General features: G+C 38.8%; 1 protein-coding gene across 7 annotated transcripts in view; it reads left to right on the top strand.

The window, feature by feature from the left end:
• Positions 1-14,033, top strand: part of CYRIA (CYFIP related Rac1 interactor A) — a 61,973-nt gene extending 47,940 nt beyond the window's left edge. For 6 of the 7 annotated variants that reach the window (XM_054195445.1, XM_054195439.1, XM_054195442.1 and 3 more), the window contains 9 exons: positions 2,843-2,964; positions 3,892-3,997; positions 5,058-5,194; positions 5,280-5,357; positions 5,631-5,747; positions 5,843-5,922; positions 7,756-7,882; positions 10,515-10,585; positions 11,975-14,033. In XM_054195445.1, the coding sequence (XP_054051420.1) occupies positions 2,914-2,964; positions 3,892-3,997; positions 5,058-5,194; positions 5,280-5,357; positions 5,631-5,747; positions 5,843-5,922; positions 7,756-7,882; positions 10,515-10,585; positions 11,975-12,038 (831 nt within the window). In that variant the 5' untranslated portion in view covers positions 2,843-2,913 and the 3' untranslated portion in view covers positions 12,039-14,033. Of the gene's footprint in view, positions 1-2,842; positions 2,965-3,891; positions 3,998-5,057; positions 5,195-5,279; positions 5,358-5,630; positions 5,748-5,842; positions 5,923-7,755; positions 7,883-10,494; positions 10,586-11,974 lie in introns of those variants that run through there. The other variant, XM_054195443.1, reaches the window with a different exon arrangement.
• The last annotated feature ends 13,582 nt before the right edge of the window (positions 14,034-27,615 follow it).

Raw genomic sequence — 27,615 nt, 5'->3', positions numbered from 1 at the left:
GCTGGGATACTACGGAAAGCTCGGTTGGTTTCAAACATTCAGCCTTCCCCCAATTTCCACAAGTTGAATTGGGAAAAATGGAGAAAGACCAACAATAAAGGGTGTTAGTCACGGTCATTTTTAAGTCCCAAAGTGCTGAGTGGTCTATAGTGTTTACATTTCTATCAGGAGCTAATGTTTTTTAAAGCAAATAAATTGGAAAAAGTAACATAGAAATACCTTGTTAACCAGCCCCTGCTTCAGGTGACCTGAACGTGCACATTTTACACTCATGAACTGTACTAATAAATTACTTATTCTCTTTTGTGTCTTAATAGTCACTGAAAATGTTATTTAATTTTTTATTTAGCCATTAAAATACATATATTGATTTATAGCTGACTCCTACCTTCTTTCTCTGTTGTTTTATGGTATGTAAGTGTTCAACAAGATTACTAGTTTCTTCGTTAAACTCCGAAGCATTTACTGTTTTGTTCCCCCCTTTATCAGAAGGTGACACACCTGTTACGGCGTGTACCTGAGATTTCTTGCAGCTTGGGGAAAGAACCAGTCAGCAACACTGTAAACTTAACGGGACTAATAGTTCATTTCAACAGCCGTGTCCCAGCTGGAGTTTTCCTGTTTGGGGTAGTTTTTCCCTTTGGTGCTACTCCCCTTCGCTTTTTGGAGGATGGTGGAATTTTTTAGTTATGCGAAGTATTTTGGATATAAAACCCAGCTGAGTAAGCACAGTTTATTTTGACTTTTACTTGTTCCATCTTTTAAACAAGATTAGGGAAAACTTACAGAAAAAAAGGAAACGTCAGATCAGTATTGTTTCCTATGCCCAGTCTCATGGGACTCACGGTGACCTGTGAATATAGAAAACATTTTAAGTATTAGTTGCCTCAGAGCTATGGATACATAAGTCTCAGCCATTCGTGTCTGGTTGGTGTAAGGTCCGTAGGTGACACATTTAAGCAAATGATCCTAACCCGAAACATCATGGGGAAGCTTTGAGGACGCCTGCTCTTTCCAGACTCTCCAAGTTAAACCAGTTCATTTGTTTCTAATGCGGGGTGGGTAAATGAATCCTGTACTGATATATGGGTGGGAAACTGTGTCTCATTTCTTAAAGAGAGTGAGAAAACTAAATAGGAAAGGTTATTTTAGTATTTCTTGTCTATTAATGTAGAGATGTATAAAGTATCTCTTCCTAATCGGCGAGTTTTTGAACTGTAGGTATCTCATTGCTTTTAATGAAAACAAGTAGTCCTTAAGTCCTAAGATTCACTTTCAGATATTTTTTTTTTCTTCCAAAAACATTAAAATTCTGTTAAAAGCTAATACAAGTTTAAGAAAAAGAAAAATTAAAAGTTGTGTCTCTAGAAGTCTGCTGGGACAATGTGTTATGGTTCAACCTCAGCTGGCAACTAAGCACCACACAGCTGCTCACTCACTCCCCCCACAGCGGGACGGGGGAGAGAATCAGAAGGGTAAAAGTGAGAAAACTCATGGGTTGAGGTAGAGGCAGTTTAATAGGTAGAGCAAAAGCCGCGCATGCAAGCAAAGCGAAATAAGGAATTCAATCACGACTCCCCATGAGCAGGCAGGGGTTCAGCCATCTCCAGGGAAGCAGGGCTCCATCACACATAACTGTTAGTTAGGAAGACAAACGCCATCTCTCCAAATGTGCCCCCTTCCTCCTCCTTCCCCCAGCTTTAATGCTGAGCATGACACCATATGGTGTGGGATATCCCTTTGGTCAGTGGGGTCAGCTCTCCCAGCTGTGTCCCCTCCCAGCTCCCTGTGCATCCCCAGCCCGCTTGGTGGTGGGGCGGCGTGAGGAGCAGAAAAGACCTTGACTCTGTGTAAGCACTGCTCAGCAGTAGCTAAAACATTCCTGTATTATCAACACTGTTTCCAGCACAAACCCAAAACACAGCCCCATACCAGCTACTATGAAGAAAATTGACTCCGCCCCAGACAAAATCGGCACAAAATGTGATTGCTTCTACAGATACTGACTACAATTCTATATATAGGTCATCCAGTCTTTAGTCAGTGCCAGTTGGCTTTATGTTTTAAAGCAAAAGAAGGGAGAAGATCTCTACCTTGTCTAACGTGTTGATCTTCTAGGGATAACATCACTCCCTGGGGTCACACTGCTGTGCAAATCCCATCGGGGGGGATCTGAATGGGAAAATTGATCTACTTCAAATGTCATTTCTCTGAACAAGAAAGATCTACAGGTCACTCCCACCTTGAAAACTCATCATTGACAGAGCTGGATTTATTTTAGTAGCAGGAATGATCTCTGACATACATAAGAAAAATGTTTTTAACAGTACTGTATCTGTGTTTTACAAAAGGAGAAATAAATTACCCTGGTTAGGGAAGCCTGGAGGAAAGTCAAAGTGGTGTAATATCCCACTGCTCCATCCACTGAAAGGCCTGATTTTATCCCCAAGCTGCAAGAAGAGTGAACAATTCTTTGTAATCGGGGCTGTGGAGCTCATGAAACAGAGGGACATTTTTACTAAAGGACTGGTGCATTATCCTATTCTAATAATATTGCTTTATGATACTGCTTCACTTTAAAATCCAATGTTTTTAGAAGAGGTATTATGAGCCAGAGCATACAAAAACTGCACTGCTTTTTTTTTTTTTTTGCTGTAGAAAGTAAAAACTTGAATGTTAGCAGAATGGCAGTGTAGGATAATTGTGTATTTTAAAAAAACACATGAGAATGGAGTTATGCATAGTCGATATGAATATAATGTATTAAGTAGAACTGAGTAATCTTGCCATTTGTATTGCAGCTACCTTTTGACTTCGTGCATTTTGCTTTTCTGTTTCTTAGATGCACAGCCCACAGATGGAGAAAGGGAGGTATGGAATCAGATCAGTGCAGTTTTACAGGACTCGGAAAGTATGCTTGCAGACCTTCAGGCTTACAAAGGAGCTGGACAAGAAATTAGAGATGTACGTTTGTTAAAGTTAATGACAGTTTTTTGGAAGCAGAATCAAGCAAAACTCAATGCGTTCCTCGCTTCTGTTCTGTATCCAAGCACATTCTATGAAACGATATGAAAATCTTCATTAAAATTGTGTTTACAAAATCTGTTACAGCCTAGGTGTAATGTTGAATATAAAGCCCTAATGTCAAATTGTTAAATGGTGGCTGCTGGAACTTCTCTTAAGTTTACTATTAGTAATTATTTTTCACTTTGAGAAACAGCATTTCATACGCCTCATTTCATATATCTTATGGTAGAAGTCAAAGTTGAGGACATGGAAGAAGTAATACTCAGATGTTAGAAATGCACTATTAAAAAGGTTGAAAACAGTTGTTCTTCTGTGTAAGTGAAATAATGAAACAAAGTAAATTATAACCTTACATCGACTTTGCAGGCATCTTACTTTATGAAATTGGTCCTGAAGTACAGTTCTGAACTGTAACGTAGAATTTGGCTCAACTGACCAAATCTTTGCCTGCATCAGCTTTGCAGTTACTGTGAGCTGTTGGTTACTTAAGAACCTGAAGATTTCAAGAGCATCGGAATCTTAAAAAAAGGCTATTTCTGTAACCTGTAATCATATAAAAGGTCTTCCTTGGTGTTTCTGACATATTTTTTCCCCAAATAACGTGTTAAAACATATTTCCTGTGTGTCAGTGGTGCATTTGAATGAATAATTTTAAATAACTATGTTACAAGGGGAAAGGGAAGGTGGAAAAAAATGGTATTTTTTTGACTCACTAATTTCCTATTCCTGCGCAATGTAATTTCTCGTAATTGTTCTGTGTTTCACAATACTTACTTTCTAAAATGGTGAACTAGAAAACTTCCGAACCATCTTTTGCTTGTTATTCACAGACCACAGTTCTTTACAGTAATATTTTCATTTCAGGCAATACAAAACCCCAATGATATCCAGTTGCAAGAAAAAGCATGGAATTCAGTATGTCCTCTGGTTGTAAGGCTGAAGCGCTTTTATGAGTTTTCACTCAGATTAGGTGAGCCCTGTTCTAGTCTGTCTGCTCATTCGGCTACTTTATATATAAAGAGGTAGGAAGTTTCTTTTTCCACAGACTTTTAAACGGTTATTATTCTTTCTGTTTGATATCAGCAGACATTTAACTGTAGTTACGTTTATCAAGGCCTGTTTTTAATCTTAATTTAATTTCAAATTTATCTTAGTTTGTTAGTCTATCACTTAAAATAAATCTGCATTATCTAAATAGAGTACAAGCAAAGAATGGATGAAGTTTTTCTCTGGTGCCTGACACTCTTCTGCACTCCACTGGTCCATATGGTACTAATGCAATTTATTTTTTGTGATTTGGATCCTTCCGAGTTTTAAAAGGAATGTAAACCAATAATATTTTGAGACTTTTTAAAAACAGGGATAACAGAGGGAGAAGGGTGTCAATAAACTCTCTCACAGGCTGAAAATCCGAAGTTGGGCATGTTTTACACTGGATTTGTCATCCCTACAAACCCCCAAAAATATGTAATTACTCCTTGAATTAGGACTCTGGAAGAGAACCAGTATGCAAAAATTTATGTATAAAGTGGGAGAGCTCCCAATGCAAGGGAATTCGTCTACACCATCCTGCTTACTGAGTCTTTCTCTTGTTGAGTTATGTTAGTAATTATAGCCGCGGGAGATGAATTACATTGCTATCGGTGCCTAAGAGGGCGCTTTTAGTAACAGAGATGCCAGAATAATCTCTGTACTGAGCTGGTGGCTAATTGGGAAAGATGAAAGAGTTGAATATCTGAATGCAATGAAAATGCTTTCTCGAGAATTTTCTGTAGGGAACCCGGATAAAGGGTGATATAAAGGGAAAAGAGGTCAGCGATACAAAACGGAGAGAAAATGGCAGAGAGCCCGAAGAGGCAGGTCTCTTTGACTAATGTTTCTTACCTTAGAATCGTATGAAAAAGCATTTCTGTTAAGGCTCTGCATGTTCAGAGGGTTTCTTCCCTTCAAGCAAAGTATATTTAGATACTTGCTTAAAGGTTTGTCATAGTGTGGACTGAATAGAATTTGTGCTTCTGATTTTTATTCAGAGAAGGCCCTGCAGAGCTTATTGGAGTCCTTGACGTGCCCGCCTTATACTCCAACTCAGCACCTGGAACGGGAACAGGCTCTAGCGAAAGAGTTTGCAGAAATCTTACATTTTACTCTTCGTTTTGATGAACTTAAGGTTAATAAAATCTTTTAATACCTCCTGAATTTTTTCCATGTATTTTGAACGGAAAGTGATTCTTTCCTATTTGTCTTCCTCTCAGATGAGAAACCCAGCAATTCAGAATGACTTCAGTTATTATAGGCGGACAATAAGTCGCAACAGAATAAACAACATGCACGTAAGTAAATAAAATCTGATCTGCTGTTCACACTGAGGTATTTATTACTATGCTTTTATACCATTAGTGGTAGTGGTTTTTCCTTTTGATTTGCTCGCTGTCATGTTCTCTCCTTCACGCCAAGAGTTAATCAGCAGTCCGGATGAAGTGATTAGAGTGGAACTATTTGTGCAACAATCTGCTTGCTGACATGAGCATGTACTGTGTCTTTATCTTGCTGCTGGCAACATTTTAAAGAGTTTTGTTGACTATTTTTTCTCATGTTCTCATCAGCTAGACATTGAGAATGAAGTAAACAATGAAATGGCCAATAGGATGTCCCTGTTTTATGCAGAAGCCACACCAATGCTGAAAACGCTCAGTAACGCAACTACGCATTTTGTGTCAGAAGTAGGTAATGGGGGAGAAAAGGTCTAACACAGACATTCGTGATTTTAATTTTGCAAGATGGTTTACTGAACGTTGTCTGTTTTTAACCCTTCTAGAACAAAACGTTACCAATTGAAAATACAACGGACTGTCTAAGTACTATGGCTAGTGTATGTAAAGTCATGTTGGAAACACCGTAAGTTCTACCTTAAATCTTGTTTTTCTTGCATGATAGAATTTGCATTGTATTTTAAGTAGCCACCTGGGATAAACACAGGTTTTTTCCAAATGAAATCCTGTATGTTTGCCTGAAGTTGTTATCACATTTGTATACGCAGTGTGACGTGGTATTAGAAAGCCTTGCCTCCTGTTTTAACCACCTTATGATACTCTTCATGAATCAGCATTGAGTTTTGTCAGGGAGAGCTTACAAGGTCAGCCTGTATTTCCACAAAAGGTTAAAATACAAGTGTAATGTTATGCACTCATGGGCTTCGGTGTCTGTGTCTTGTCTCACCAGGGCCATAGGCCAACTACTGTCTCTTGATTGCCCATGCCGCTGTTATTAGCACACTAAAGGGGCAAGATTTTGGCTTTTCCGAGTAGCGTTCTCACAAATGATACTATTTTGAGGATCCTTTGAGTTGATCTTTTTGGATGCAGCCATCTTATTCTGGATGCGAGAAACTTCAGCTGTATGAAAACTGTACAGTTGGTATAGCCAGTGGGGTTACTATTTAGCTATGCATTTAGTAAAGTCTTTTTTAGGTTAGATATCTCTTTGAGTGGAAAACACAAGATAGAGCCGAGGTAGTCTTCCTGTCTTTGAATTGTTTGTTCGTGGTGCCATGGAAAGGGTAAATTCCTGAGGTTATTGTGTTTGTTTGTGAAAATTCTGGAGAAGTGTATGTAGGTGGTGGAACTCATCTCACAATCCAGGGACATCTTAGAAGTAGTCATTGAAAACTAGCCTTAGGTATCAGTTCATTTTTTGGCAAAAGTAGAGAAACAGAAAGTTGTGAGTGATCTGCCAGAAGATTATCTGATATTTAGTTCTAATTGTGCGATAATCAAGCATTTTCACATCAAAATGTATGTAGCCTTTAAGTCTGTTCGTGTTACGGTGCTGTGTTATTTAAACAGAAGAATAAAAGTTGAAGTTATTGTAAACTGACAGGTAGTATAGTATAGATTTTAGTATTTTTAATGATATGTTTAAGTGAAAAAATCAAGTTTTATATTAAACCAGTGAATAACAGTAGACAAATCTATGTATTTTCTACTCAAAATAATATTTGCTAGAAAAATGGTGATAATTTCTGTTTTTCAGGATTTCTCTACTATAGTTCATTTTTCATTTTCTGATGATGGTTTCAGGGATTAGAGCTGATAGAGGCTGTCTTAACTGTTGTCATCCATATTCTTGGTTTGCAATTGAAAAGTCAAAGAAAAACTCCTTGGAATGAGCTCGGTCCAGTCCTCTCTAGTGGGCCTCCATGTTTTAGATGGTTAGTGAAGCTGGGCTGTTGAAGTTGCCTAGGAAATTGGTGGGGGGGAGAGAGAGAGAGATAGCAGTGACTGTGACCCACCTGAGTGAAGCCCTGGACTTACTAACTGCTGAAATTAGTCCCCACCTAAATGTTAATTGTTTCAAAGTAGGAATTTAAGCAAAAAAGAGTAGCTTTCCTTTGAGGTCCCAGTGTTCTGAGGTTCCGGTTTCTAAGATTAAACAGAAGTACAATCAGTCTCCATGATACTATGGAAGTCTTCTGTGCGGCCATCATCTTAGACATTTTGCTGAAGTGAGGATCCGAACTCTGGAGGGGTGTTAGAAGGGGTTTATGTATCTATTATGTATTCCTTCCTGCTAAATTAACAAAGACTTAAACAATTCAAAGATCTTTAAAATCTTACTAAGATTCATCTTCAACCTTAAAATACAATGTTCAGATTTCATGCGTTCATAGTCTAGCTTGCAAAATTTTCCAGTAAAAAGTCGACTGTTTGTTTCTTTTGTTCTGTTTTCCAGCGAGTACAGGAGTCGATTCACCAGTGAAGAGACCCTTATGTTCTGCATGCGAGTAATGGTGGGAGTTATTATTCTGTACGATCACGTTCATCCTGTGGGAGCTTTCTCAAAGACATCAAAGATTGATGTAAGAGTGACTTTTCTTTAACGATCTGTAGGTTTGAGAATACTAGTCTGCAGGTTTTTTTTCAGCCCAAGCTTATGCCTTTGTATAAATTACTGTAATTACTTTTGAATGGCAAAATTCAGAAATTATCTTCAACTGCATATTTTAATAGATCAGCTTGTTAGAAATCAAAATAAGGATCAGTCTTCTTTTCTTTGTATTTTCTCCCAGACACAGATACTCATTTGTCTTTGTTAGCTCTGCTTTCCTGACAACTTCATGGTTAACACTAAAATAATTTTGTATTACACTTACCCTCGAATAAGTTCATAAGGTCATAATTTTTTATTACTCATGTAATTTATTTATGCTGAAATGCTCATCTTTGGTAGTAGTTCTGTTGTAAATAAGCAGATATTCCACATTGTCTCTGCTTTGTCTGAGATCTGAAGTAGCAGAACTGAAATGTTATTGTTGTAATGTTGATAATGAGCCTTCAGTTTTAGCTTTGGCATCGCCAGTCACAGGGAAATCAACGTTCTTTTTACCTCTGAGATACTGCAAACAAAAAAAAAGTACTATTATTTGGGCTACATGGTTTTACAAACCTAAATCTCATGCACCACGTCTTTCAGCAGAAATAAACTGTAAGTCATGGAAAAAAGAAGCTAAGTCTTTCCCCTTGCAAGAGGAACCTACTTCAAAAGGGAAAAAATAATATATATATTATTGTGCTCCATGACACTAAGTCTTCGTTAGCGTTTTTCATCTACAGATATCAGTATTTTACCACGGCTCCTCTTTGGCTCTCTTTTACAGAGGGAAAGATACGGCACAAAGAGGTGAATTGATTTGCTCAAGGTCATGCAGCAGATAGAGCCTGGGAATTGAATGCAGACTTCCTGAATTCTAATTCACTCTCTTGCCTACAGAGACTGCACAAGTAAAATTTTGATAGGACCGACTCTACAGTGCTTGTACTTTGTTTCGCACGTTTATTGTAAAGCCCTGTAATCTTACAGGATAGTTAGTGGGATGTAAATGAGAGACAGGAGATGTATGACTCAGTTTTTAAAAATGAGTACGTGGTCCCAAATTTTAATTTGGTTAATTAGTTTAGTGATTCTTCTCTAATGAAAAAAAAGCCTTATAATATTTCAGATGATGAGTTTGTTTTACTGTGAAAAATGACTATTTTCTCCAAGCTAGTCAGTTCTTGGGAGCCATTTCAAAAGAATTTCAGGGACAATGGAACAAATTACCCTTTCCTTAACTCTTTCAAGACTGGAGACTTTATTTCAAGCTGTTATTTGCAGTCTCCTAGCTTAGACATCCTAACAGCTTTTCCTCTTCGACTGTTTTGGGGATTCTGATTCTAACAAAAAAAGAATGGTTTGAATTTTTATCTCCTTTGAGTTTGATCTGATGAGGCATGTAAACCTGTACTGAGTGATGTGAATAGAGTCTTGAGTTTCTCTAATTCAGGAGAAGTAACTGCATCACTTAAAAATGTGTGCTGCTGCCCTGAGAATTTCATCTGATCAACAATTTGCATAGCTAGTTTTGTCTTCCAGGTAGCAGTGAGCCATCTGAGCAGGGAGCAGTGATTGTTAGGCTGGTCATTGCACAGGAAGGTGTCACATTTTCCAAATAATTTTTAATGGCAAATACATGGACCCTGACTTCAGTTAAGTGTTTAATCTTCCACTTTCATAATAAGGCACAGTTGCTCCTTAGCTATGAAGAAAATACTGACATGTAGATTTAGCACTGAAATGTGACTTGAGAAAGTTCAAATCTTGACTCTGCCATTTTCTTTATCTGTTATTTTAAATAAAGTGGAATTCATCTAGACTAATTTCTGGATAGCTATTAGATGTCTTCATAGCAATTGGAAGAAGTAGGTACTTCTGGAGCACAATTCACTACATCTGAAAGTATATTCTAAATAGGCTAGAGAATATCTCTCTGTTAGGTTAGAGAATATTTCTCTCTGTTGACCAGATACGGAATCTGTGTAGGAGGTCAAATGAGTCCTACCTTTGCTTTCTCTGCTTCATTTCCTCTTTTGTAAATTTGGACAGAGTTTCAGCCTGTTTTTCACAGTATCCTCTCGTTCAGTACGGTGTTTAAAATCATGGTGGACTTCTTATCTCAGATTAAGTTTGTAACCACTAGTCAGGAAACTAATCATAAGTTATCGCCAGTTACGTTTACAACTAAAAACTGAATACTGAAAATTACTTCCTTGTGCGCAAGCATAAAAATAAAAGTCAAAGTTGAAACATCTCTTCTGATAGTTGCCAACAGCAATGACCTGGAACTCTCTTCCAGAATGTTTTTTTAGCTTATACCAGCTGTCCTTGGTATTTAAGTCGGAATTGGAGAAATCATATGCAAGTTAAAATATATACACTTGATATATAATTTACTATCTAAAAATGCTTATTAAAGTAGATGTCGTTTTCTCAAAAGTTAGGTTTTTAACTTAAGATAATTTTTAATAAGTTATAATGCTTTTATTCTGTCATATAAAGCAGCATTAATACTCAGTAGGAAAAATACCCTGCCTGTCTTTGGTGAAATTTTTCCTTGTTTTCAGCTAGTGCAATTCATATATTATTGTTCAATAGTGGCATGCTTCTGTTCCCAGATGAAGGGATGCATAAAAGTTTTAAAGGAACAACCACCTGACACTGTGGAAGGACTTCTGAATGCTCTCAGGTATGTGTGGAATAATTGCTTCATTCAGCCTTAACAAATTCCTCCTTTTTTTCTCTCAATTTAAGCCTTTTCACCTTAGAAGCTTGATCTATTAAGAAAATTGTCCTTTCAGGTTTGCCTTCATCACCTGGGGTTTTCTTAAGTAATACTCATTTCTTGCAGTTCTATTTCACTTTCATAAGCAATGACTATTAATATTGGAAGTTGTAACGTCCTTCTTCAAACGTACTTAAGATTTGTTTTATTCACTGAAATTTAGCCATCTAAAAGGTAGACAATACATCAAAGGTAAACAATATATCTGAGCTATGATTTGTTATATAAAATACCCCAGCAACTAGAACATTTCAGAAGCAAAGAGTAGAATTTATGTTTCTCAGAGGCTTGGTACTTCCTTTCTCTATTTCCCTGCTATTTTGTAACACTTTTTTTTTTTTTTTTAATTTTGCTAAATGATGCAACTTCAGGAAAACGGCAACCTAAATCGCAATCCCGTAGCTACGTGTTTAAGGTGCTGTCTTGGGAAGCAAGATGGAACAGTCTGACACTTCTCTGAAGCTGAGAAAGGAGTCTTAGTACCAAGTTTTTCAGAGGTGTATCGAATTCTCTAGCTGCTGAATGCTTGGATAGAGTCAGAACAGCAGCCATAACCATGCTTAGCATGTCTTTTGAATTAAAATTGATGTAGAGTTAAATCCTACAGATACATACAGATACATACATAAGCTCAAGCTTATGATTGGTCTCCCTACGAACATAAGCAGTGGAGAATGTGGTCTTAAATGGAAAAAAACACACTAAAGCTTTTAGGTCCTCCCAAGATATTCCCCAAAGTGTAACTCAGCACCAAACAAACTCTGCTGGTTACGAAATCCCCCCAAAATAGAAAATCCTCTGTGTGATGGTGCTTCGTAAGATGTAAAGCTACGGGACGTTTAAGAAAGCTGCTTAAAATTAGACTTATAGATTATGCCAAAATTCAGTCTAGATTCCTAAGTTCTTTTAGCATTTACCCTATTTTTATGTCTTTCCATATTTTTTACTTCTTTTGAGGCTTTTACCTGGAAAAAAAGAGGTAATTTCGACCCAAAATTATGACAGTGTCGTAGACTGATGGCAAACAGTATTTAGCCAGGATTTAGCCACAATTCTCCACCTATTAACAGGGAATAATTTATTGCAAGAGGTATTTAGAAGATAAGGAGTACCAGCCTATGAGCCGTTAAATTCCAGTGACTAGAGGAACATTTGAGTTCCTCCTTTGTGTAATTGAAGGAACCTCCTTTGTGTAATTCTGAAATCACAATTTCAAAAACAGGCACTGAAGTTTTCAAATTTTTCTAATCCCTATTCCTTTTGTAAAATACTGTTTTAACTTGCAATTTCTAGGTTCACTACAAAACACCTGAATGATGAATCTACTTCAAAACAAATTCGAGCTATGCTGCAGTAGTATCCTGAGACGAGTAGATGTTTGTATTGATCACAGAAGATGTGTATGTTTACATAATTTAATACAGTTTGATGTTAATACTTGTGTGTATTTACATAACCATTTTCTTCACATTGCTAAAATATACGAATCTGTTCATAACCTGACTGACTTTATATAGTGCAGCCTAAGTTTTTATGCTAGCCTTTATCTTTTGACTTTTAAAATACTTTTTTACTTAGATACTTCAGCTACAACAGTTTATCTGTGCATTTGAATTCTTAAACACCTTCTCTATCAGAGAAGTAAGTAGTAGTGAAGACAAAATGGAAATCAAATAAACTGAAATGTCAAAGGTGCCCCAGAAAAGGAACCTTAAAGAAGGAGAATGTTAATAGAATTAATTGGGTATGTTTTAAGAACGTGTGCACAGTTTTTTAGTTAGTCTTAGGATCTCCTCGAACTTGTATGAATAGGAGAATACCTGAATGTTCATCACTCTCATAAAATGCAATGTCTTTCCTGTAATAAGTGGAGATCCACCTGATTTTAAGTATTATGTGCTGGCTGACATCCAAAAATGTATTGCAAAGAGGTCATTTTACCTCTTTTATTAAGTATAAACTGTACCTTTCAACCATGAGGAAATTAATATCCTTTTTCAGATTCAATATAAATAAACATAAAATATGTTTTAAGACCATTGCTAGATTTTGAAAATTCTATATAATTTTATCAGATTTAGAAAGGAAGGGGGAAATGCTAATGCCTTGACTTAACTAGAAAGCGTTTGTCAGTGTAAATGTACCATGATGAACGTTATCTCTCAGACAGCTCTACCCAGCATGTAATTATTTTGCTGATATAAACCAGTATAAAACAGAACACTCTTGCGTAGCAGCAAACTTCCCTAGTGTCAAATTGGCCTCATCAGACTAGGGATGATAAAAATAAGTTTTAAGAGCTGAGCTGTTCTTAGGTACTTCGTCAAGTTCCTTGATAGTATGATGCATTAGATGAATCAGAGTCAACACAGAAGTACCTGTCAGCTGACTGCTCTTCATTGGGTTTCGAGATGTGATTGATGCTTCAAGGAGTTGAGTTCCTTGCCGAGTTGTTTGTTCTTATTTTCTAGTAATTTTTCCAGTAAATGGAATAGAAATGCTTTGCCAAAAGCAGCAAAGCTCATGCTCTGTTAACCGTGTCTTCTGGGTGGTCTGCAGTTGCTGTACATATTCTTGCAGAGGTCACGTTCGGAAAATGTGTTCGATTTTGTGTACTTTGCTTGCATGTATGTGTGAAAACGCCAGTGCTTGTGCACAGATTCAGATTTGTATTTGCTTATTCCTGTGTACGTAAATCAGGGTTTGTGTGCTCTCACTGGAATTTTCATGCATATCACTTCTAAAACCATTACCTTAAGACTTTGAAGATGCATTTGGTCTGCTGAAACTGGGCTGTGCTGTGACGAATTCAGTCATCGAACTCAGTCCTTAAACGGTATTAATATCGTAAGTTCTTTGGAGTAGGAATTGCCTAAAGAGTTTATTTCTGAGCAGAACCGCCACTATGAGGTTTCTCAAGGCTGGTCAGGACCCACAGGCGCCAGATACCGGGCAGCACCGCAGCTCCAGCGTTCGTGTCACACGGCAGCAGTTGCAGCCGCAGATCGCTATGTTGTTGTCAGGAACACAATTAGAAATCACACTAGGTTTTTTTTTTCTTTTCCTAGAAGCAGTGATCACACTGCTTTTTCACAGTAGTAAATCCACTGTTTACAAACTCCATTTCTAATGGGGGGACATTTACAAATGTGTATTAGGGGAAATCCTGCCTTGTTCATATTCACTTCCAGTTAGGTAAATCTAGGTGGATGGCACGTCACTCTGTTGAGCTTTGGTAACTGAAATTAATACACGCTTACCTGCAATTATTTGTCAAACAATGAAGTCTTATCTTTAAATAGCCCTGAGGAAAGCTATTTGTCACTTGTATAATAAAAATGTAAACCTTAAAGCATTCTGTGAGTTGTCATGTGCTGTGTGCCGAAGTCACTGAATTTCTTTGCCTGCCACGATGTTTTTGTACAGAAGTTTGTTTGAAATAATAAAAAGTTTGGTACAGTAAGCACTGGGGCTGTCTGTATTTAGAGACAACGTAAAGAGGCTGAGAAGTATCTCATGTAAAGTTTTGTATCTGAGGTATAGTGCGCTCACCTTTATGCTTCCAGTTTATAGTTTATTTTAAAAGCACTTAAAATATTTCACTCGTATGCCACAGCAATCTAACCTCACGTCACTTAAACAATTCCTGGGCTTTTCTGATGATTCTTGGCACTTATCTGTCATCTTGACATGGGGAAGTGGTTGATACTGCTTTACAGAGTGACTTTTGACAGTGTCGGTGACTTTTATATCTTCACATTAGTCATCCTAGGCTATGGTGGCCATCTCAGGTTGCATTTATAATCAATAAGGTCACCAGAGGATGATTCATTTAATCTTAAGTGCAAATGAATTTCTCTCTGAAGAAGAGTTATATAGACTAATGGTCAAAGTTACTGATCTCCATTTTGTCTGTGGTTCTCGTTATTTTGGTTCATCATTAGGTAAGGATACCTGTTTGTAGTATGGTAAATATTTAAACTTCATAATGACAGCATTTCTGCTGCTACTAAGTTGCTGTCACAAAGGATAGTTGCTGAGATTATATTTACTGGTATGTGACAGACCACATCACTCAGATAAATTATCTGGTGTTTTCCATGTCTACTAAAATTTACAGAGCAACAAAAAGTCTTCTTTGCTACTTTCTTTGTTGTATTTCAGCTAAATTTAAATGGGAAATGTGACGAAAGTAGCGTATAAGATGACTTGTGTTCTTACATTTACTCTGAACCAAACAAAGACAGACATAAATTCTTCATATCAAATGATCACTCTTCCCTCTCCCCATTTCCTTCTTGAGAAGTTTAATGGAATCAATATATTCCTACAAAAACATAATGTCAGTAGGTGGATGCAAACATTTGGGAAATGCTGCATCTTTTTTTATCCCACATCTGGTTTGGGCTATAGAGGGCTTTGTGTTCATGTTTAGATATCTCTGCAACCCATTTGAATGTAGGCAAGTATCCTCAGTGGCAGCTTCCATGTTTGCAGAACAGGGCTTAAAAGAACAATGAGAAATATAAAAGAACAATCTGCTTGTTACAACAGAACAGTCGTCTTCATGGCTCCTTGCTGGACATTCTCCGGTAAGTCCGTCCATGGACTTCTTGTACCAGGGAGCCCAGACCTGGTACCAGCATTCCAGATATTCTTACCAGTGGTGAGTAGAGGGGAAGGATCACCTCCCTGAGCCGGGTCCTGGCACTGTTCCGTCCTCAGTGGGGTGGCGAAGAGAATCGGAAGGGTAAAAGTGAGAAAACGCATGGGTTGAGAAAAAGGCAGTTTAATGGGTAAAGCAAGCGCTGTGCACGCAAGCAAAGCAAAATAAGGAATTATTCCAGTGCTTCCCATCAGCAGGCGATGTTTGGCCGTTTCCAGGAAAGCAGGGCTCCATCGCGGGTAACGGTTACGTGGGAAGACAAATGCCATGACTCCAAATGACTTATTGCTGATCATGACGTCACATGGTATGGAACGTCCCTTTGGTCAGTGGGGTCAGCTCCCCCAGCTGTGTCCCCTCCCAGCTCCCTGTGCACCCCCAGCCCGCTCGCTGGTGCGGTGGTGTCAGAAGCAGAAAAGTTCTTGTCTCTGTGTAAGCACTGCTCACCAATAGCTAAAACATCGGTGTGTTGTCAACACTGGTTTGGTCGCAAGCCCAAAACACGGCACCACGCGAGTTACTGTCTCTCCCAGACAAAACCAGTACAGATTCTTGCCTGTCCAATTCCATGAGTCTATGAACATCAGAAGTCAGGAAATACAAAGTTTTGCATATCCAAAAGTTTGTTAATAGTTGCAGATAGTTGGAAGAGGTGGTTTTTTGTGTTTGTTTTTTTTTTTCTTTAAAATGTAGGACACAAATTACCGTTCTCTTGCCCCAGGTGAATTCTCTAATGCAAAATCACAGAATGTATGAATTCACACGGTGAAGCAGATGAGGTAAAGCAATGGAAGCCAGTGAGCTGAAACAGGGACATGAATTCGATTCACCAGGAGGAGAGCAAAGCCCATTTTGGTTAAAAAGCCGATGTAGCAGATGTAGTATTTTAACTTGGTAGTCTGTAATGTTTCTTGCTACGGGCTAATAAAGGTGAATTCCAGACTGCCACGTAATGCAAATTCTGCAAACACAGAATTCTCTTTCACACCGATTTGACATAAATATAACTCAATTGATTTCAATAGAGCTGTTTCTGATTGACGTGGGTGTAAACGATACCCTTTGTCGTTTCTCAGTCGTGGCCTTTGACCTATGTTGCTTATTACTGAGCAAATTGAGTCTTCTGCTAGTGCAGATCAATGACGTGACACGATAATCTTGCAGAGATCTCTTGCGCTTGACTGCTTTGAAATTAAAACTAAAATGAACAGTGCTGTAGGTGTCCTAGAAAATCAATAAGTATGTAGTTAAAAAGTAGACCAAACAAGTGCTAATCCCGAGTTTAAGAGGAAGATCTATCATGATTTTTCAACAGATCTTAATTTGGGGTCCAGGTGGAATTAATATAACTCTCTTGGATATTTGGGCTGTGACAATTAAATATGTAGACTTGGGTATTAAGGACTTGACATACCTCTTGACATTTTAAAATTGCTACCAGAACTTAAAGGTTAGAATATTTCTATGTGGCTTGGATCAAAATTGCTGTTGCAGCTTGTGATTGTTCTCATTCTGATTCTGCATTCACTTCAGTGAAATCCTAGGGTTTAAAGAAATTTTCCATGGATTTTAATGAAGTGGCAAACAGCTACTCTCTTACTGCCTTGAAACTGTGGAAGAGTTTCTCTGTCTTCTCTAGACACACGAAAGAAGTTGGAAGAGGACGGTGGAAGGTGATCAGCCTCAACTGGTTTAGATCTTCCGTAATGAAAAGAGGACAAAGTATGAGGCTTGACACGGATGCATTCAGAAATTACCCTGTCCCGTGGGTCGTGTGACATGGCAATGTCTGCAGGTCAGATCATGCGTGTGGACAGAGAACTTCTGAGGGGCTTTGAGCAGGAAAGGATCCTACCCAAAATGAAGAAACTTGTCTCTGTACAGACATGATTTTAAGATGCCATGGTAGGAGGAAGCTTAAGGGTTCTTACTAATCTTACCTCCCATTCCGTGGCAGCAGCACAACACTGTGCAGAGCCTCAGCTTCCACTCCAGTTGCTGCCTGAGGGCCCACCTCAGGATGTAACCTCTGCTCTTGGATGCTTGGCTTTATCCTGTTAGGAGCCTGTGAGGGAATGCAAGGTGGCCCACCTTAGCTCACCGCTGCGCAGCCTCCGTCTGCCTTCTGCTCCTGTGAATGGAGTCTTCCCAGTGAATTCAGAGAGATGGGAACTGAATCTCATTTTGGTAACATTTCTGAGAAGGTTATTGAAAAAAAAGTGATCTTACACTGATTTTGCAGCAGACGTAATGTTTGACAATTTCTGATACACTTCTAAATTCAATGCTATGCATTTATATGATTCTTTTTTTTTTCTGCAGTTCCTGCTTGTGTCTTTATAAACTCAAAGAAATGTCTGACAGTGAAATACAGCAGTTCCATGTTCTTCTGTATTTGATTTGGTTTTTAAGGTGGTTGGGGAAAAAAAAAAAAAAAACAAAATCCATTTAATGTCTTTTTTTGTCTTTTTTTTTTTCTTTCTATTGCACATAACGCTTTGATTAATTATAGGCACTTTAACTAGTAGACTCAGGCTTAAATATCATGCAGCGTCATAGCTCAAAGGCTCTTTAATAGAAACCTTCCTTACAGTGGGCTTGAAGTAAGATTCTTACACGAACTTCACGGAACAGGTATACGTGGTCCTATTTACTGAGATGCTGAATATATCAATATAAGACTGAACCAGGTATTACATCTCTGCGGCAGTTCTTAATTTGGAGAAAGAAAAGTTTTGTTATCTAGCCAAACTAATTAAAGGATTCTGTGGTGATTTCTGTTATGTGTATGATATGAAATGTACATATTTGTTCTTTTGATTAATTTTGGATTACACATACTCAGATGTACATTCATAGTAATAGCTATGATATTTATACAACAAAAGATTATTTGTAACCAATGACTTAGTTCTTTGCAGCTGTGTTTTAAAACTACAGGGTGAGTGCCGCATTTGGGGCTCTCATAGTGACCTTAGCTTTATTAAATTTGGAAGCCTGAAAAGTTAATGAAGATTCCTTTTGTTGTGTGGTTTCACATTCACATTGAGTCCCACTACTCTGATTATATGTTGTACAACGGTAATTACTTTAATTGAGATATGCAAATAAGACCAATTTTTTTTTTTCTTTATTTTTGTCATTCATGATATAATTGCCTGGATCTTCAAATAACACAATCCAGTGTAGGTTAAGCGAAGTCAGCAAAAGTCTCAAATTCATTCTGTCTGAAAATTAGTTTAAATTATTTTGTTGAAAAATACTGCTTCTGAGACAAGATTATTTTTCAAACAAGTATCAGTAGTCCTCCTTATTATATGTATTTTCCAAATAGAAACTGGAGTTTTATTGATGCAGGTATCACCTGAGTAACCAAATAGTTTGAATCAAGAGGCACAGTGTAACAGAGCTGAGAAAAAAACTGAACAATTTTGGTAAGAGTTTGACACAGGTGTCCAAGCCACTGATCATCGTTCATGTTGGAAAGTTCGAGATCCCTCAGGTCTTTCATACTTTCAAACTAAAATTTAAAAAAATATCTGTCCTCTCTTCCTTTAACTCTGACCCCAAGAACAATTTGAAATGCGGCATTTCATAAAAATCAGCCGATAAAGACTAACAAGCAAACACTCATGGGTTTTAGCTCTGCGAGGTGCAGGCTTCAATTTAATTCAGATTATTTTCACGCCAGGTAGTAGTGGGGCCGTTTCTGTGTAAAACAAAGGCCCATGAAATAGCAGGAATTCCCACTTTCCTCATGCGGAAAGCTGGTCTGGGATTTTGTGTGTATTTGGAAAGTCCATTTCTCCTGGGGCGTTCATTCAATTGTATCACAATTGTATTAGAAACTTCTGCTGAAAGAATTCCTCTGAGACGTCTTTTATTGACTTCATGGGTCAAGAAGCATAAAAATGAAAGATAGTGTTCTAGACTTTGCAGTGGCAGGTCATTTACCTCCCTGATCTTGAAAGGAGAATGAAAATAAAAATAATTCATGGTGAGAGTACTGGCATCAGAGCTGCTAAAAGGACATCCTCTCGCCTTCTTTTTAATGGCATTCATTTTTAATTTCTTTTTTTTTATCATCTCTTCTCAAAATTAGAAAATATGTTTTTGCCTCCATTTGAAGCAGATGAATTCTTTCACAGCTTTGTTCATCTTGACCTGATATGCTGTTTGAAGCACAGACTTTTTTGAGTCCTGCCTGCCACAGACGTCTTGAAAATACAGGTGGTGGGTGTTAACAACCTTAATTTTCATGTGGCATTTCAAGGGACACCACTCGCAACATCCATGGGCTTTGCCTGAGGTAGCAAATTATGTCCTCCTATGTGCAGTGCTCCAAAGACCATGGAGAGACAGACCTCTAAAGACCTTCGTTCTTTCTTGAACTCCGACATTAGGGTGGACTGAGTCACCCCCAGAAATGACTCTTTCTTCACTGTGGACACTCAATTATTAGCTTGGATGAAATGCCAGCTCTTACAGTGATACTCAGGAGGGTCAATGAAGCATCGAAGTGTTCCCAGTATCTGCAAGTTTTTGCTTTGAGCAATGTCTAGTGCTGTCCTCTGCTGGGGTTTCTGCAACTGCGAGAGAGAGACAACACAAACAGCAATATAAAATAGATGACTTGTGTTTCATTCTCATTTAGTTGTTTTTTGAGGATCTGATCCAGCAGAAGGAGGGAGGTGATTGTCCCCCTGTACTCAGCACTGGTGAGGCCACACCTTGAGAATTGTGTCCAGTTCTGGGCACCTCAATACGAGAGAGATATCGAGGTGCTGGAGCGAGTACAGAGGAGGGCAACGAAGCTGGTGAAGGGCCTGGAGAATAAATCTCATGAGGAGTGATTGAAGGAGCTGGGACTGTTTAGTTTGAGGAAGAGGAGGCTGAGGGGAGACCTCATCGCTCTCTACAACTACTTGAAAGGACACTGTAGAGAGGTTGGTGCTGGTCTCTTCTCACAGGTAATTAGCGATAGAACAAGAGGGAATGGGTTCAAGCTGCAGCAGGGTAGGTTTAGGCTGGACATTAGGAAAAAATTCTTCACAGAAAGAGTGGTCAGACACTGGAATAGGCTGCCCAGGGAGGTGGAGGAGTCACCATCCCTGGATGTGTTTAAGACTCGTTTAGATGTGGTGTTAGGGGATATGGTGTAAGGGAGAACTTTGTAGAGTGGGGTTGATGGTTGGACTCGATGGTCTTTTCCAACCTAAATGATTCTATGATTCAAAATTGATTCAAGTCATTAGCCTTCAAGTTGCCAAGCTGAAAACAAACCAAAAAAACCCAAAACAAAACCTCTTAATTCTTAGAAGTTGTAACTTTTTCTTCACGTGCACTAATAAATCATGTTTTCTGTCTGGTAGCACTCAGCTCCTGACAGCATCACCAGTGATGCTAATTTCCACAGCAGGGTTCAGCAGTTCAACCTTACTGGGTTACTCGAAACTGCATTTGACGTACTCTCTCTGGTCTCTTCCATCTGTGTCCACTTTGAATAAGCATCCTCTAAATAGCACGTTTTAAGACATGTTACCTTACATTTGCCAAAATGTGAATTTCGTGCTCTGCCACAGTAGTGGAATAACCCAAGATTTCCTTAGTAACGTCTGGTTGTGAGTCTGCAAACTCATTGTGCGTTGTAATCGCAAGAATCTTCACAGTTTTCTTTTATTGCCATAAATAACTCTTCAATTGGAAATATTCAGTAGACACTCAAAGCATTTACATCAGCAGCAATATGCAACAACTAATAAAATCACAGAGCTGTTTTATCACATACATTCTAAAAAAAGAAGTCTCTACTTTCAAAACTGCAGTGCTTACTAAAATAAAAACCTAAGAATAAATAAACCCTGAATAATACATATTTATATTATCATTTTCTGGGGTTTTGCTTGCATTTTAAAATAAATGTCTCCACCGTTTTATGCCCGTTGTTGTTTTTGCTTTCTTTGAGACGTGAGGAGGGTCTGCTGCTGGGGTGTGCGTATTCCAGAGCACACAGAGGAAAGATCTGCTCCTGAAACCGCTCCAAAAGTTTTGCTCGTCGAAGCAAAGAATAATAAACATTCACCTCAGCTGGGGAGCTCAGCATCGGAACAAACCGTTGTTCAGTGACAGCTTTCAAAGACGTGTTCATATTTTGCAGTTGAATCCATTGAAGGAAGTTGCAAACTACCGACGGGCAGACAAGTAACATAAAAGGATTCAGATTGAAGTTGAGCTCCAACTTGAGCTGCATTCAGTAGCAAGTCTGCATGAATCTTGGCTGACTTGGGATCAGGTTTAAACTGACTTTTCATGATTACCTTTATTTCGAAGACAGACCAGAAGCAAGTAAAGTGACAGCTCGTTCTCATCGAAAGTTTATTGCGATGATGTGAGTGAGAATTTGTCCGAGTAAAGTTGAGGGACTGAATCATTTACCAAGACTGAATTTGCTTTCATTGTTTGTATTTTTCCCTGAGTTAGACTTGGCTACTATAAATCGTTTTGACCTGAAAACATTCGGAAAACTGTGGGCAAAAAAGTCTCTTCTGGTATAACCCTATTAATATACGTGTCCCGGACATAAAAAAGCTTTTTACCACTGATATGGTATGTTGCCTGAGACAGACATCTGTAATGTGCTATTTATACATCATCAAACGCAAGACAGCGTAGGGAAGGACAGAATTTGCCCCTTAGTTTAATCTTGTTAGGCATTTTAATTTTTCTTGGTTTTCATTGCGAGGCAGATTTCTGCTTTATTGCCAGTGCTACTCTGGCAACTTTTTTTCCCCTGTACTTATATTTCATAGAATTTTATTTTTTTTTTACTTCTAGTCAGATCTGCTTTTGTCTTACAGGGAAAGAAAATAAAAAGGCCAGCCTGTTATCTCACGTTTCAGTTAAGTCTAACATATATTTGCTTTGGGGTAAAAAAGGTTGAAGAAAAAAGGGAAATGTCAAAAATGAATAATAAATGGCATATAAACAGAAGCAGATTTTCTGTGATACGTTACCCCTGATAAACTTGATAATGTTTCCCAAATGTGTTGCTTTGGTTCAGATCCAAATCTACTGGTCAGGTTTTATGTGCTATTTTTAATTTTACTGCTTAAAAAACTTTACATCATCTTGTAGGAATTCCCTCCTACTGCATAGCTGTATCTAGTTATTTGTAGGTTAAAATTCATCTTAATATAGATTCATATAAAACATGTGTTACCACAGAAGCAGCAAAAAGACAGATCTGGGTGGGTAAAACAAGCTGGATTTGCAAGGAAACTCTTTTTTTCTTTTTAATGAAATATGCTTTCCTTTGAGGTCACTCCCCTGTTTGATATTGTAGACTCCAAGGTCTTTCCATTCAGTAAACTTTCCTTGCCCTTTAAACAGTGAAATCGGAACGTGAGAGGCGAATACGAACAACCAGGGGCAGGGGGACCTGGAAACATTTGGGATCCGCAAAATACCTCTAGAACCAGGCAATGAAATCAAGAGGTATCGCAAAACAATTCAGCTCTCCGCAATACTTAAAACTAGAAATTGTTTCCTTCAGGTGCCGCCGCACTGACTTCGTGGGGTTACTCCTCTCTAGACTGATCGTAGTGGGCACATTTTTAGAGAAAGGATATTCCTCAACATAAAATATTAAAGATGTGGAAGCATTAAAATGGACAGGGGAAAGAAAGGAATGATGCTTCCCGTGGCACATAGCACTGGCAATACTGAGATGAGAAAACACAACCCTCGGAACGGAAAAGCTTTGCGGCGTTACTTGCTGATCAGTCCTTTAGCTGGTGTTTTCTCACCATTACCCCCCAGCAAGTAGTAGATACGCTGCAAGTAATATCCTTAAATACTGAGTTGATGCTTCGGTGCCCCAGCCTTGGCTAAATTCACTATTCTGGAGTAGGTTAGGCCTGACGAACTTCATCATTAAGTATTTGATGAACTGACTTAGCACAGACTGTAGTTATATGCCATTCCTTCTAAAGGGGAGGGGAGGCAAGTGCCGGCCCTTAAAAATCAGGAAAGGGTGTGAAAATGTTAGACCATGTCAAAGCAGTGTAGGGTCCTTAACAGAGAGGAAAAAGTAGCAGAAGGAGAAGCAGCAATATCAAGTCATTTGCCTCTGTGAGGTTTTGGTACTGCCCCTCACTGATTGCCTGTAAGTAGCTAAAGAAATGGAGTCTGGGAAACTCTGTTACAGGGTGAATAAAAGCCCTTTCTTGAGCGCAGACACTCCAGCCGGGCCAGGGCACGGGGGTGAGCACCGAGACCTCTCGGTGCCTGGCATGCTTTGGTCCCACCCCATATCCCAGTATCCAAGAAGGTCTCCTACAGCTCAAGCGTTTGCTCTGTCAGCTGGGACAAGGCTGGTTTGGAGGCAGGGAAGGAATAAGGGTGAATCGTGAAGCTTACCCCAGACAGCTGTGGTTCAGGAAGATGGAGATGCTGGGCAGGGAAAAATACAGTTCATTAGACGTTAGTTTGGTATTCCGTTTTACCTTTTGTGTAGTTATTCCTTTAAACAAACACCAAAATGTGTTCATTTGTATCAAGGAAAATGTTTAATTTTATTAAGTGGTATTATATAAAACCCTGGCTAGCTGATGAAATGCAAACTCTGCCATGCAGTCTAAAATACGAGGGACTTACATGTCACCTCTCATCCCCTGCTGAAACACCATAATTCATTTCAAATGTAAGAATGTATCCTGATTGAAGTTTGCAAACATTAAGGCAAAACGCTAACATTCTAACATTAACGTTTTTAAAGCTCCAGTGGAAATCAATGGATAATTTATCCCTATGCTGGCTCTCAGTAGGAAAGCCACCTTTTTGCCTTTGTTTACCAGTTCATATAGCAGGGATAATTATGCAAGGCTAGACCATTTAATAAGTGGGTTAACAGGGCTTGCATGAGTACATTGGAGTCAGAGATTATGTTTGTTTTTCTTCCTTATTTGAGTGCCCTTTAACTCTAAGAGTGGTTTGCTAAAGCCATGAATTATAATTAATATAATCTGAGAAAGGTGAAGTGTAGCATAATTGAATATGGGTAAAATGTTACTCTCTCTCTCATGCCTGCTATAGAATTATTATCAGCAGATAGTCAAAGTAAGTAAGAAAAGAACAAAAGAAAATCTAGTAGTTATAATGATGGATTTAAAAACTACAGGTGATGGACAAACACCGAATTTTGGGAACCCTTCTTTATCTCAGTTCCATCACTCCTTAGTCTTACCTGGGGAAGAAAAGACCCTTCTCTCTTTTCACGTAAGCTGTTGAGCACAATATTTTGGAAGCAAATTTAATTCCAGTATTACGTGGTTTGTGTTTTCTTTGGTTTTGTTTTGGGGTTTTTTTTTTATATGCCTGTGGGAGAGGTGGGAGTCCAAGCTCTGCCACATCCCGCAAAGAGGCCGAAGAAGGAAGGACAAGGACACAGCAGCAGCAAGAATAAAAAGAGAAAAATGGTCCGTATATAGGATTGGGGGGGAGGGGTAGAAGCAGCAAAAACACAAAAAGCCCTCTGAGTGAGTTGGAAGAGGGAACAATGCAGCTTTATACAATCCACGCTCCGTGGAGAATGATGTGTGCGCGGCTCAGAAAACGGGTTTCCTCACTCAGACGCCTGTGTAAACATGGCTTAGGAGCCCAAGTCGTCTTTTACGTACTGTTTATATTCTCGTGTAATTCCATTAGTTTAAATGACATCAGAAGGTAATTTAAAAAAAAAAAAAAAGTTTTCCTTTAATCTAAATGCTAGGAAAAGAAATTATTATCCCTCTGGTCAAAGCCTAAGAAAAGAAATCTCACGTGTTAGATATGGATAGCGTTGCTCCATTCATAGTGGGAAGGTCACGAGGGCAATATAGGAAACTACATAGGCCTTGTACCCTGTTGAAGTTTAGAAGGGCACAGGTACGTCCTTGGGGGGCCTCTCTATAAAAGCAAATTAATATAAAGCCTAGATATGAGAGAGAATGATATCTAGAGAAGGCAGCTGAGGTCTCTGGTGAGCTGAACCCTTCCACCTGAGTCAGGACTACTTGAAGACTGAGGAAAGACCTCGGTGTTGGATTTAGCTGTGGGTATACAACACCAGAGACATGAAGCCTTCTAACCATATTATTTAGGTTGTGATTTTCGCTTGTGAGAGCAGGTTTTTTGTTTGTTTTGTCTCCTGCCTTGTTTGGAAAGGCAGAAACTGGAGGCTGTAGGTGAAACAATTGTAGGACATAAGGATTACTTCAGATGTTATCTGCAGTAAGCATTGGCAGCAGGTTGAGTATCTGCTCCCTGACTTGTAGAACAGCCTTCTCTCTGCTTTGCCCTGATACTTAATCATAACCAAACTGGAAAGGCAACCCAAAATTCTTACAGGTGCCACAGAGGCACAAGATCAAGGTGTTGCACTCAGAAGTCAGCGTGGAAATAAAATAAACTTCAAAGGGGGAACTGCAATCTTGTAATCTCCCTACAAAGGCCATTTATATTACTTAAGTGCAATACTTTGCTCCTATCCTATTTAATCCTGTTTTCAGTGAATTTCCTATTTGTCGAGATTATTTTGAACTCGTATTTCTGTCCTTCAGTGTACTATTGGGGTTCAATTGCAGGGTCCCTTTACAGTGGCTGTGGCTGAAATGGGCATCTCCCCCACCCGCCCCCAGCTCTGTTCACGCATTCCCACCCTATCCCACCTTGTCACCTTGCAGCCTGCAATATGCAGTTGAAAACTAATCCTTTTGGGGTTTTTTAGTCAGGTTAGTTCCAACCGCTACATAAATGATTGTGTCTGAGGAAAAGAGTGGCCTGGGGAAAATGGGACCATTTTTCAGTAGCAAGCTGTGCCTGAGTCTTTTTGTTACACTCTCAGTCCTTCCCACATTGGTATTGTCTACAAATGTAATGAAAGTATTATCTAGCCAATTGTCCGTGACTTCTATAAATATATTGAAGAACACTGGGCATTAGGACAGGCCTTTTCAAGTCTCCTTTTGATACATACCTTCCTTCTGGCAATGAGTGACTGATGACTCTAAGTGTGTTTTTCTTATATGAGGTTCATTTAAGTGAATTATTTTGGATTAACCTGGATTTTTTTTTCCATTTTTGTAGGCAGGTTTGTCTATACAACCGTCTTCATGCTAATTTGGTAGTCTGTCAGGTCTCTACTAGATGAATGGATTTAAAATAAATAATTCCCCTTGGACAAACAGATGTTAGACTAAAGAGGTAATTCTTAAGCCTTCGCCCCTATCTGGAATTAATGCTCCTGGTATGGACAAGTGTAAATAAAGAAATTCTCTGCACCAAAAACAAGGAATATATTCCTTCATCAGTCTTCAAGAATGCTGTGTCTAATTTTTAGGAACTTTTTCTTCACATCATATCAAACAATCTCCCAAATTGGCACAAATCAGAATAGCTCTATTTAATGAGCAATTTTAATTTATCCAAGTGGAGGATGTGGCCTTACCAAGCACTGCATTCTGAGGCAAAATACTGGCAGTTTAGATTGACCCTGTTTAACTGCATGGTCTGTGTAGAAATGGAGGCTCCTATTTTAGTTATAAAACCAAAAAAAAAAAAAAAAAGAAGCAAAAATAGTAGAAGACAGGGAAGATTTCAGTGTGAGCTGAGGCTAAAAGGCAATTTTTACCTAATAGCAAGGTCACACCACCTACAGAATTGCTAAAACTCGAAGTGACGATCATTGGGACCCCTGGGCATCAGCAGCATCTTCATTGGTGCCAGGAAAGCAGAGCAATTTGCAAATTATACAGAATCCGCAGGATGGGTTTTAGTTGCACTAGTTTCATGCAAAGCATGGACTCTTTTAGATGTGTTGGTCTCTGAGGTCAAGCGTTAGGTGCTGCAGACGTAAGGTGTGCTCACACGCTCTGTGGTATGGTCCTCAGAGTAAGAATGGTAAAATAAGGGATGGGTATACTGCACCGAGCTCCCAGACAGGAATATAATTTCACCATGGTGCCCTATTCCACCAGTCTTTGCCAGGGTGTAAAACAAATTCAGGAAGTTTTCGTCATTCCCATGAAAAAGAGCTGTAGTAGCACCATAGTGCAACTCTTCAGAAGAGAGAGGGTTTATCTGGCTCTGATAGAATTTTTGATTCGATTCTCAAATTAAAAATGTTAGAGTAAACACAAAAACCCAGCAGGAAGTGGATGAGAGATATGTGCAACTTCACTGCAAGAGAGCAAGGGTTTTACCTGAGGAGACCCTGGTATTGGAAGGAAGA

The sequence above is a fragment of the Rissa tridactyla genome, chromosome 3 (assembly GCF_028500815.1).
Source record: "Rissa tridactyla isolate bRisTri1 chromosome 3, bRisTri1.patW.cur.20221130, whole genome shotgun sequence".
NCBI classification, from domain to species: Eukaryota; Metazoa; Chordata; class Aves; order Charadriiformes; family Laridae; genus Rissa; species Rissa tridactyla.
Note: the sequence above shows the minus strand (reverse complement) of the source record. Positions and strands in the feature narration are given on the sequence as shown.